This window comes from Athene cunicularia (assembly GCF_003259725.1).
Source record: "Athene cunicularia isolate RWA chromosome 21 unlocalized genomic scaffold, athCun1 chr21_part1, whole genome shotgun sequence".
NCBI classification, from domain to species: domain Eukaryota; kingdom Metazoa; phylum Chordata; class Aves; order Strigiformes; family Strigidae; genus Athene; species Athene cunicularia.
Window position 1 is genome coordinate 2,401,189 of NW_020799127.1, and position 12,164 is coordinate 2,413,352.

Here is a 12,164-nt window from a genome sequence, read left to right on the forward strand (position 1 = left end):
GGGGGGGGGGGGGGGGCGGTTGTGTGGGGTGGCCCCCGTGTTCCCTCAGGCCTGAGGGAGGCCCAGTGACAGGCCCAAGGAAGGGCCCTCTGTCCTCTCACCCCAGTGACAAGCCCGAGGGAGTGGCCCTCGTCCCTCCCCACGCAGAGCCCTGCAGGTAAGAGGTGTAAGACCCCCACATCTTGTCCCTCCTTGTCCCCTGCCCCAGCCAGTGCCAGCCATAGGGGTTTCTCCGTGGCTCCTTATCCCAGCCTGGTGGCAGGCTTAGGGGTCCCCATTTCCCATCTGTTACTGGTGACAGGCCTGGGGGTGTCTTACCTTGTCCTGCGCACCAGTGACAGGCAGGGGGGTGCCTGTCTGTCCCCTGGGGACAGGCTAGGGATGCTCCTTCCTCCTCCAGGCCCTACAGTGGGCTGCAGCTGTGTGTCCCCGTGGAGGCAGCAGGTCTTTGTGATTGGATGGGGGTCGAGTGGCTGCTGAGGTTCTCTGTGCCTGTGGCTGCTGGGTACTTGTCTCATTCAGCCCATGCAGATGTGCTCGGTGTGGATCCTGGGTGCTGGTCAGAAGGGCTGGCCAGGTGCTGAGCCTTGGCTTGGGGTGAACACACATTGTCTGGGGCTTTCCTCCTCTGTAGAGCGCTGGCAGCCGAGGAGAGCAAGCCCGGCAGCTGGTCATCGACCTGGAGACTCGAGGGAAACAGGCTTTTCCCATATTCCTCTCGATTCTGCGGGACACGGGGCAGGGTGACCTCGCAGACATGCTGATTGAGGAGTGCAAATGCTCGCCGGTGCCACCACAGCTGGTAGACCTGAGGCCTGTCAAGCTGGAATTACGTGGAGAAAAGCAGAATAAAAGTAAATATTGAGGGTGCAGTTGTTTTCTGGGCAAACAGCAACGTGGGGGGTGGCAGCTGGGATCCCTCTTGTCATGGGTAATGTTTCATGAAGTCCTGATCTTTAATATCCTGGAGTATGGCTTGCAGAGGTCGCTACACAGAGAATGTTGTGGGTTTCAGTAGTGGAAGCTTTTAAGCTCGGGCTATGTGCTCATGGTGTTAGGAGCTTCCTTCTCTGTATTTTTGCACGTAACCTACACGGTACTTTGGTGAAAATGGATTTTGCCATGCGTTCACTGTCTTGCACTCTGCTGAATCTGCGTGCAGATACAGCTTGTGAGGTTTTAAGAAGAAACTTTAGTCTGTCGAACCCTGTAAAGAGAAAAATGGACATGGGAAAAAGGACCCAATGTCATATTGCAGCCTTGCCACAGGGTCACTGCAACAGGCGGCTGTTGGCTCAGGTCCTTCTGGGGACCCCACGTTGGTTACTCGTAGCATGAAATTTAAGGGGGAGAGGGTGAGACCTGACTGTCCCGTGTTGTTACAGATGTGAACTTTCCTGAACATTTATCCATCCCAGTCCAAGCTGAGAGCGAAAGACTTCAAAAGCCTCGCATGCCAGCCCAGGGTAAGCTTTGTCCCCAGCTTTCCTGGAGGGTCGGTGTGCCAAATGCTCGTTTCCAGTGTGTGGTGGGCTGGGAAGGGGGAATTTTCACGTGTTGCTGATGTGTCCTGGGTGACAGGGAAGGATTGACATGAATTCTAGGAGGAAGATATATAAGGCCTCGTTGTGGGATGCAGGGAGCTAAATGCTGTGTCTCTGTTGCGTGTTGTAGGTTCAGCTGTTGACAAGAGGAACCACGATCTGGTTAGTATTTGGTTAGGTTGAAAGTGTTCCTTCTTAAGCAAAAGCTCCGTGCCTTGTGGGTGGCCACCAGAAAACAGCCCCGGGACAGCCGGTTCTTGCTTTGTGTTATCCGAGCAATCCCTGCGAGACTGACGCCACTGTAATGGGGCCGGTCGGCACAGAGCAGGTCAGTCATTAGCCAGCTCCTCCTCAAGATTACTGCAGCTTTAACAAAACTAATGTAAAACTAAAGCTTGCACTCAATTTCCAAAGGCACCAAGTCACGTGTTGTCTGTGGTGTTTAGACTTTATAGTCGTGGCATTGAGACACAGACGGCAGGAAAACAATAATGAACACATGCAGCATGCTTTGGTGCGTTGGGAAACGTGCAGGGAACGAGTGTTGTGAATGTTTCCGGAGTTGCCTTCCGACAGCCTGAGGGAATAGTTTGGCTGCGTACGTGCCAGGCTCGTGGCTGTATCGGTGCAGGTGTTTGGGTAGCCCTCATCAAATTCCTGTGGTGGTGTCGTTGATGGTAAAGCTGAGTCTCCGGAAGATTTATCTGCCTGTTCTCTTGGCTCCTTGTGTGGGCTTTTGTGGTGAGGTTTGATGAGTATGCCTAAAAAAACTCCCAGAAACTTCAACTTGCCATCAGAGACACTGCAGGTAAAGAAGTGACTGGTTTTCCACAAAGGCAGCTCCTGATTCGACAGGTTGTTTTGTGTTCTCTGGCTGCTGGTAACAAGATGCATGTGGAGAATGGATGCTTTTATCCCTCCCTAGGCCTGGAGGATGAAAATGCTGCGAAATGAGCTACTTTAAGGACTCCCATTCCTCATTGTGTCCTGCTGTATTAGCCAGCAAGTGCTCCAAATAAGAAGGTGTTTAATTGTGACATGTGACTGCCAGGTTTACGAGCTGAAAGCAGACCCATGCGGACACTGCCTGATCCTCAACAACGTCAACTTCAGTGAAGACTCAGATCTGTTGACTCGAGACGGCTCTGACGTGGACTGCGAGAAGCTGGAGAAGCGCTTCAAGGCCTTGCGCTTCAACGTCCTGACTCGGCGGAATCTGAAAGCTCAGGTAAGGCTGGCCGTGTCCACCTAACACAAGGTGAGCCCCCAGAAGCAATGGGAGCATGTTTTGGGATGTTGGGAGCGTGTTTTGGGATGTACCGCTGTGCCAGCAGCGCACCAAAGCCCTAGCCTGTGCTCCACAAAGAAATAATCAACTGCTTGCATCCTCTTATTTTATTGTTGTGCTGCAATTGCAGCAGGAGAAAAGGACCTTGCACTTTTTCACCCTTCTGCCTGAACTTTGATTCCTGGTTTGTGATTTGTAGGGAAATCAGTGAGGCTGTATTTCTGTGATAGCTCTGGCAGCCTCTGTGCTGTGTGCAGCCAGGGGTGAGATTTGCCTGTCTATACAGTCCTCAGCTGTTACTCGAAGCGGCGCGGGGAGCTCAATCATCCAGAGCTGCTGCTGAAAGTAAAACAAGGTTCTCTGCTCACCCACTGGCCCCTAATCAGAAGCAGTGCGCTTCAGTGGATAAATCATGGGGAAGTGCTGTTTGTTTTAGGTTGCTGTGTTATAAAGAACACAGCGAGGAGAGAAATCAATGTAATTAAAGCAACCAATGTTAAATAAGGGCAGAACCTCAGAAATACTCACTCTCTGCTGTTGGCTTTTGCTGCCTGTATGTGGGAGTGTGTTGTCCTGCTTCTGCTGGACAGAAAGTGGCAGAGATCTCAACTGGATTATTCTTAGCAGCACAGCTGGGATAAACCTGATAAGAGCAGGGCCCAGCAGTAATCTGTGGCTGAGGAACAGTTTGAAAAAACTCTGACCCTGACGTTTTTCACGTAGGAAATGGTTTCAGAGCTGCGGAATCTGGCACGGCGGGACCACAGCACCTTGGACTGCTGCATCGTGGTCATCCTTTCCCATGGTTGTCAGGTGGGTCTATTGTATTGCTGCCTTGGCTCGTCAGGCAGCTGCCTGCCTGTGGCACAGGGACAATTCGGGCAGGATGGGAGGGAAGCAGAATGGTCTTTCGTGACGGATCTGGTGGCCGTTCTGCCATCGCAGGACGTTGCAAAGAGTGATTCTCTCATATCAGGCTTAAAGAAAACAGGAGCTTCTCCAGTGTAGGCTGACCCAGCGTTGCCTGTGACAAGAGTTCTCCGTTTTGGAAGTTGGGGTGTGTAATTCAGCACTGAATGAGGGGCAGAGAGCGACGAGAGGTAGCGCTAACCCTCATACTGTGGTCCTTGAGTCCTGCCTGTTGCTCCAGCTCTGATGAGGAAGATGCTATTAGTAAAGCCTCTTTATCACAAGTCAGAGGCCTCGAAGGATGAGGAGAGGAGAGCAGTTGTTAGGAAAATGGTGTGTGTTACATGCCTGTTGTCCCAGAGGATGAAGAACGCCTTGGCTGGAGCATGCAGGGGAGGAGTTGGGTAAGAGGAGTTGGATTGCTGGGTTTTGATGTGTGTCAAAGGACTCCTGGGTGCCCCCTCACCCTGACATGGTGCATGCATTTGCACAAACACGAGGAAGTGAGATTTGTTCTGGTAACTTTAGCCTACAAAACACCCAATTGGAAAAGGGCTGCCTTAGAGCTGGCCTCACCTTCTGCATTACTAGCTTCTGGATTTTCCTCTTGCAGACGAGCCATATTCAATTTCCTGGAGGCATTTATGGAACAGATGGAAAACCCATTCCAATAGAAAAGATTGTGAACTATTTCAATGGGTCCAATTGCCCGAGCTTGAGAGGAAAACCCAAACTCTTCTTCATCCAGGCCTGTGGTGGAGGTGAATCTTTGTTTTGGCTCCAGTAGCGAATCAGTTGTTGGGCATAAGCAGGCTTCGGAGTCATGGTTAGGCTTTGGCTTCTTGTTCCTTGTTTTGTCTGTCACCTGTTTCTCTGGCTGTCTGTCTTCTCTGACTCAGCCACACATTCTTACTGCTAGCACGGGTTGAGTCCAAGGGCTCTCACAGGAGGGCAGTACTGATCTGCGTCTGCTGGAGCAGTTTTACTGCACAGTAGGGAGATGCGGGGTGGAAGGAGGGGAGCACCTGCAGCACTCGGCTGCTGAGTGGCTGCTCCACGTCTTCAGCCATGAGGTTAGAAGAGAAGCACAGACCGAGGGCTATCACGTGAATCACCAGTGCCTCCAAATCAACCGGTGCAGCCAAAAAGCTTTGTTTTGTTGGATGGCCTTTATTTTTTAAATCTTTTCTTAACGGAGGATGTATGATCATGGAACACTTGGGTAAGATGAATTTCAGGGATTGTCTTGTTGCCGCTTTTTGCAGAACAGAAAGATAGAGGCTTTGTAGTGGACCATGGTTCACCCAGTGACGAAGCTCCTGGAGGTTCTTTGGAGTCAGACGCGACCCCTTTTCAGACTCCATCGGGTAACGTGGACGAGCCAGATGCCATAGCCAGTTTGCCCACACCCAGCGACATCTTGGTCTCCTATTCAACTTTTCCAGGTGAGATAGAACACACAAATCCTTTGTTGGCTACAGTGGAATTAGCTAAAAGTCAAAGCTTCACAGCCGAAGTGTCAGGGGCAGTTAGGGACAACTGGCTCCACTGCAGATGGCACCCAGTGAGCGACAGAAACTCTGTGAGATGAGAACAGACAAATGGCTTTAGCAGAAACGTTCTCATTCTTTCTCTGAAGGTTTTGTCTCCTGGAGGGAGGTGTCGAGTGGCTCATGGTACGTAGAAACGCTGGACAGCGTGCTGGAGCAATATGCCCATTCAGAAGACCTGCTGAACATGTTACTGCGGGTAAATGTCCTTTTTTCCTGCTTTGTGTAGTCATGAAAAGGATGAAGGAAGCAGTCAGAGCCGCAGTCAGTCAGGGCATGGAGGTCTACGCTTAAAAAAGGAATGAGGATATTGAGCATTCGGTTTATGGATTGGCTAATTGCTGTGGAGAGGTCTAGTTGTGAAGAAAGCATCTGGCCTCCCAACTGCCAAAAATCACTTTGAGGCTTCTCTAGTGAAAAGTAATCCCGAAAAATAGAGGCTTTAATCTTTTCCAAGGAAATTGATAAAAAAATGTGTAGCTCGTCCCATCCTCAAAAATCCAAGCTGATGGGCCCCGGGACTGTGTCCGGGCAGATCACCCCCTCGGGGAAGACCCGCTGGGTCTCTTGTGCTTGGAGAACTCCACAAGTGCTCCCCTGCTCTCCCTGGTGCTGCTGTGACACCGTGGTAAGTCTGGAGGAGCATCTCACCCTCAGGAAGCTGATGCCAGATGTTTGTATTCACACGTCCTTGAACGAGGAGCGCAATGTGCAGGGAGCGTGGAACCAGGGTGGCTAATAAACAGCTTCATTTGCGTGCCCTGTTGGCTAGAGAAGATTGTCAAAGTTGAGGACAAGTGTAGGTACTGCTAAACACTTTTACTGTTCTCTGGGGGCAGGGGAAGAGTCTTAGGTGGAGGTGGCAGGGGAGAGAGGACCTACTTTGTTGTTTTCCTGATGCCATGGTGCTTTCTCAGCATGTGGTGGCACTGCAGCTGCTGATTTCAAGGGAGTAGTGTGAGACCCTCTCTGCCAGTTCGCATTCGGTGCCAGGGAAGTGACCTTGGGGGAGTGACAGACATGTCTGGAAGAAAATGAGTGGAAAGAGAATTTGCTTTTAAGTAAACACCCTAAAGGAAAGAGGGCGTTGTAGCTCCTGCTGAGAAGCACCCTCTGGAGGCAGTGGTGGCTGGTGCAGCTGGGGTTTCTTGAAAGGTTGTTTTTCCTTGAATCCCCTTTGGTTTTTGCCAGTGAAAATGTCTCATTTTAGGAGACCTGCTTGCTCTCCCATCCCGCAGTCCCATTCCCCACCCTTGTCAACGTGTCCTGACGCATGAGTCAGAAAAGCTCCACAGCCGCTCTCCTTCCGTTCTCAGGTGGCAAACGCTGTCTCTGCCAAGGGGAGGTACAAGCAGATGCCAGGCTGTTTCAATTTTCTCCGTAAAAAATTCTTCTTCGCGTGGAAATGATGTGTGGGCTCTGAGATCCCTGCCAGGCACAAGAGTTACTTTCCTGGGGCTGGATGAAATCAGCACCTGCTGTGTTTCAGCATCGATGCTCCCGGTGGCCTTTGTCTGTCTGTCGAGATGTTTGTCTTGAGAAATGTAATCTGTGAATGCTGTCCTTGCTGTGAAATGTAAGATGGAGGCTGACGCTGTGCTGATGGGAGGTGGCAGGGACGGAGCAGGGATGGCTGAAGGAAGCCCTTTTGCCAGGGCAGGTGCTGGCCCCGAGCCTCCGCGCTCGTGGAGGAGAGCGCCTCTAGCTTGCTGTGACATGCCTGGGCTCAGCCTCCAAGTAGGTTTTTCTCAGTGATTGCAATGTTTGTGTCCTTTGCTCCCTGGGTAACTGATGGATAGAGTCAAGGTCTGGTGCTTCAGTGGAATGAAATGATTTTTACAATTGATATTTCTCATTTTCAACAAAACGCAATGAAAAAAAAATAAAATCTTTTGCACTGTATTCCGTTGTCTGTTCCGTCTTGTGGATGCCATTTCAGCATCTCCTGAGGGCTTCTCTCAAATGGGAAGAGCAAGAAAAACCTTGCTTGAGTAATTTTTTTTAGCCTCTTGCTGTTACTGGTAGCATTACATAACCTAGGTTAAGTGGAAAAGAGGAGAGAGAAGAGAGGAAAAAAAAGAAGAGAAAACCAGTAGCATGAAACTAGCTAAGACCTTTTGAATAAGAAAAATTCTTAAGTTTTTCAACAACGTAAGTTAAACACTTAGTTCCAGTAAGTGTAAAACTTCAAAGTTCTTAGGTTAAGAACTTAAAACCTTAACCTTCTACTTGAAGCTTTTAAGATCATAAACATTTTAAAAAACCCAAACCCCACTTTTTAACTAGAAGTTAACCTAGGTTAAAAGTTCCTGAACTGTAAGACTTCTTTAGTAACTTTAAAAATTAGTTATACAGCTAGTGTTAAGGTCAATTCTAAGGTCTATTTAATAAAAAAAAAAGCTTTTTAAATGTCTTCTATTTGTTCAAGTCTAAAAACCTGTATCTAAAACTTAAAATCTTGACATTTACACTTACAAAGTTCTTTCTACTTTTAAATTTCTTCTAAGACCTTTACAAAATTTCAGATTACCTTGCTTTTTAAAGTTTATAGAACTTTTAAGATGTTAAAACACTTTAAGTTTTAGTTCTCAAAGAACTTTTAAGAGGTTCTTTAAACAAACACACTTCTTAAAGGTCTTTTAAAGGTTTAACATCCACTTCTTTAGAACAGTGTTTAACTGAAAGTTAGGACCTTAGGAACTAGTGTTTACCGTAGTGTTTATAAAGTCCTAAAGTTATTTTGCTTTATGCACTTTTTAAACCTTGAAGTGTTTAAAGTCTTAAAGACTTTTGAAACAAAAACAATGTAAAGTTTCAAACACTTGAAGGCTTTTTTAGTGTAGGTCTTGTCTTATATAGTTAACAGTACTTCCTGAGTGTTACCAACAGTCTTAATACTTTGTCAGTTCCCAAGTAAAGTGTGTTATACGCTTAACACTAGCTAAGTTCTTGTGTAATACTTTAGGTACTTTGAATGTAACCAATACAAAAATTTTAAAGGTCTTTTTTAAGGTCCTGAGTGTAAGATTATACAACTAAAGTTAAACTAATCATACACTCAAACCTAAACCTTACCTAGTATTGAGTGTTAAAGTTCTAGAAACTTTTAATAAGATTGTAGTTCCTACAGTTTAAAGTTCTTTAAGTGTAGCTTTAAGCATTTAAAGTGTAAACTTTAGTACTTAATAATAAACTTTTTATTAATACTTCTAGTCTTACACTAGAAGTGTAGAGTATAAGACTGTGGTTAAAGTTCTTGTACAATACTGTGAAACACTTGTACAATAGTCTGAATTTTATAAACTATAAACTTTAGCTATAGGAACTCAAGAAAAGTGTGTAATAATTAAGTAAACTAGTTAAACTCTATAGAAGTAAGTATGAGTTTAGATAAACATTTCTTAGAGGGTTCTAATGTAGTTATACAAAGGTTTTACAACAATGTAAAATAACTTTAGGAATTTCAGAAAATGTCTTGAAACTCTAGGGACTTAAAAAAATTCTTAAATACTCAAACTTTTCAGAGTTTAACAACTCTTTAAGGTCTTTTTAGGAGCTTTAAGGTCTTTTAGAGTTCATTTAGAATCTAACGCTTCTAAAAAAGCTCTTTTTACATTGTCTCCAAGTTTTTTGTTTAACAAGTCTTCCACTCACTCTACAGTAAAGTCTTTAAAACTAACTCTCTTCTGAGTTTGTAAAAAGACCTTTTTATGAGGTTTTTGAATTTAGATCAAAGAAAGTATTGTACAAGGACTTAAAACCTTTTTTTGGACTTAGTTTAAAGAACTCAAAACCCCTCTAAACCTTTATATATATTTTTAGAGAGTTATACAAAAGTTTGATTACTTATAAACTCAAAAAGACCTCAGAGTGTTTAATCAAACAAGTTAAACAGGTGAGTTTAACTTTCTGAACTAAGATGACCTCTACAACTCATAAAAAAGTTCCTATAACTAAACTTAAAGTGTTAGAATTACATAGTTACTGTTTAAACAGGTGTTTAGAGGATTTTTAACAGTTTTTAGACTAAGCTTAGGAGGCTGAACAAATGTTTGAAGCTCTCTAGAGTTTATTAAAGTGAGATTTTTTTAAAATGTTGGAGGTTTTTATAAACTGTTAGCTTTTAAAAAAAGAGGATTTTTTTGGAGTTGCATTAGAAGAAGAGGTTTTTTAATAATGGTTTTAAAAGCTCAAACATAAGAGTTTTTAAAAACATCAAAGATCTGTTTTAAAAACTCTCCTCAAAAAATACTACCATGGCTTTATAAAACTTTTATAAAACCTGCTCAAAAACTTTTTCTAAATGAAAACTCTTAACTCTTAACTTATGTGGGTTTTTTACTGTTACAGCTTAAAAACCAGGATTTAATAAACTTTTAGAGAGTTGTTTTTTTTTTTAACCTCTAGACGTAAAACTAAAGCTATAAAATGTACAGAGTTAACATGGTTTTAATGAAATATTTTATTCAGCTCTAGAGTTAAAACTGTACGGTTTTAGTTGCTAAATCTTAGAACTTGGCACTTTTAAACTTCTAAAAAAACTTTACAGCTTAACAACTAAAGTTTTAATGTATTTTTATAACTAGCACCTAACTCATGGTTTACTTTAAATCCTAAGCTTTCATTTTCTCTCAACCTGCAGATTTTCGTTGAAATCTACAGTCTATAGAAAGATAAGGAACTAAAAAAAATCAACTGTTTAAATACCAAGATTTTATTTGTTACCCCAACTTTAAAAAAAAAAAGATCATTTTAAGGATTTGTAAGGTTTAAGCTTCTAGTTATTTAACTAGTTAAAACTAACTAAAAATACAGAGGGTTTTTTATTCACATTATAAACCTTTTTTACCCTTTAACAAGATTTAGAAGGTTAAAAACATGTTTTTCCTACAGTCCTCAGGTTTACAATTTTTGTCAAATCATGTACAAGGTAAGTTTCAAAAGTTACCTCCAGGTTTTTCCCTGATTGTGAATATTTGGATATGAAAATCTTGTTGCTTTATACACCGTGTTCTTACTGTACGTTCACATCTTTACGCTCGACAGCAAGATTAGAGGGTTCACTGTTTAGTCCTAACGTTTCTTCAACAGTGACCTGTGCTACACTGGTCAAATTCGTACCATGCTGTCTCCAGCTAAAGCATTAGGCTTAATGCTTGGCCTAAGGATGTAGCTTCTAGGCCTTCATCTAGGTTTTTGGCTAGAGTGCAAAGCCTTAGTGCGACAGACAGCAAGTTAGAGAAGCCTACTGTGGTATGTTACATCATGTCTATGCCCTCAAATTAAGCTTCCAGTCTGCTGAAAAATTACTTACGTACTTTTCTAAAAAAATTACCTAAGAGTGTGTGTGTGTGTGTGTGTTAGATGTCCAAAACTTAGGCCTTCATTTAACACCAGCTTCACAGCTTCTCTTCATGGGGAAAGATTAAAACAGCCACCTGTCATGTTAGCCTTGGACAGTGTAAGGTCAAAGGCTTCAAAAGCAACAGGTTGGCAGTTTAACTTCTTTAAACACTGCACGGTGTGACAGTTTTGCCAGCGGATAATAACCCTTTCGTATTTTTACATCAGATTGATATGCCACCCTCTCAGCCTGGGCTGCTCAAATATTTGCTCTAGGCAGCCTAACAGGGTAGCATTACCCTACCTTTTAAAGGTCCTTTTTTCTTTTTCCCCTTTAGGGGTCAAACTTGTGTTAACCATCTCACTTTGTCGTCTGCTTCTGACCCCTTGCCTCTCTGGGGGTCACCACCAAGGGCAGCATGGAGAGGCAGGTGCCAGAGCTACGTGTTTCCTAATAAAGTTGAGTTTCACTGCTACGTGTCACTGCTCTGCAGCCCCACAGAAAGCACACAACGGGCTCTACCTGCTACAGGTTACAGGTTTCTTTACAAGTCTCCTTCCAGACCACTCAAGCCTACAGTGCAACACTGATGCCCGCCCTCGCTACAGCACCCGGCCTGCCCCCGTGTCTCCCCCCACCATCCCGTATCCCCCTCCCGAGCGAGGTGTGCTCAGTACCCAGCTCCTGTCGTTGGGCTGGCTCAGAATCACAGAATCATCTCGGTTGGGAAAGACCCTGAAGCTCCTCCAGTCCAACCATGACCCTCCCCCTGACTGTTCCCAACTCCACCAGATCCCTCAGCGCTGGCTCAGCCCGACTCTTCAACCCCTCCAGGGGTCCCGGGGACTCCCCCCCTGCCCTGGGCAGCCCATTCCAACGCTCAACAGCCCCTTCTGCACAGAAATCCTTCCTCAGAGCCAGCCTGACCCTGCCCTGGGCAGCTTGAGGCCATTCCCTCGGGGCCTGGTGCTGGCTCCTTGGCTCCAGAGACTCATCCCCCCTCTCTGCCCCCTCCTGGCAGGGAGTTGCAGAGGGCCAGGAGGTCTCCCCTCAGCCTCCTCTTCTCCAGACTAAACCCCCCCAGTTCCCCCAGCCGCTCCCCATCAGACCTGTGCTCCAGACCCTGCCCCAGCTCCGTTGCCCTTCTCTGGCCACGCTCGAGTCATTCAATGGCCTTTTTGGAGTGAGGGGCCCAAAACTGAACCCAGTAATCGAGGTGCAGCCTCCTCGCAGCAGAAATGGGAAAAACCACTGACACCATGTTGCTGGCCACACTCCGCTGCTTTATTCACCACCACTGCTCACCCCTCAACAGCTCCCACCCCGTGACCCCCAGCCACAGCCCCTCCCGGAGCTGGTACAGGCATCCCTTACAGTGGTGCAGCATTTCTGACAAGTTACAGGCACACAGACAGTTACAGCAGCAATGTCGCGGTGCTCAGCATCCCCTCAACGCATTCCCTGCCCCGCTCCCCAGCCATCCCCACCTGGGACACACCGCAGGGGAAGGGTGGCACCCCCCCCCCCTT

At 45.8% G+C, this 12,164-nt stretch overlaps 2 protein-coding genes across 4 annotated transcripts in view; one reads left to right on the plus strand and one right to left on the minus strand.

Moving 5' to 3' along the window:
- DNAJC16 (DnaJ heat shock protein family (Hsp40) member C16) overlaps positions 1-518 on the minus strand; it is a 13,768-nt gene extending 13,250 nt beyond the window's left edge. Inside the window, exon 1 of the mRNA XM_026862929.1 lies at positions 510-518. Coding sequence (XP_026718730.1) covers positions 510-518 — 9 coding nt within the window. The remainder of the gene's footprint in view (positions 1-509) is intronic.
- Positions 519-544: 26 nt separating this feature from the next.
- On the plus strand, positions 545-7,202 carry CASP9 (caspase 9). 3 transcript variants are annotated; one of them, XM_026862602.1, is made up of 9 exons: positions 546-854; positions 1,386-1,466; positions 1,675-1,706; positions 2,596-2,772; positions 3,556-3,645; positions 4,355-4,502; positions 5,007-5,186; positions 5,381-5,490; positions 6,608-6,825. In XM_026862602.1, exons 1-9 carry the CDS (start codon positions 758-760, stop codon positions 6,698-6,700), a joined length of 1,008 nt encoding a protein of 335 aa, XP_026718403.1. In that variant the 5' UTR covers positions 546-757; the 3' UTR covers positions 6,701-6,825. The 3 variants fall into 3 exon arrangements, with proteins under 3 accessions (XP_026718404.1, XP_026718403.1, XP_026718406.1); XM_026862603.1 differs by lacking the exon at positions 4,355-4,502 and having other exon boundaries at positions 545-854; positions 5,012-5,186; positions 5,381-5,480; positions 6,608-7,202; XM_026862605.1 differs by lacking the exon at positions 546-854 and having other exon boundaries at positions 1,675-1,872; positions 5,381-5,480; positions 6,608-7,202.
- The last annotated feature ends 4,962 nt before the right edge of the window (positions 7,203-12,164 follow it).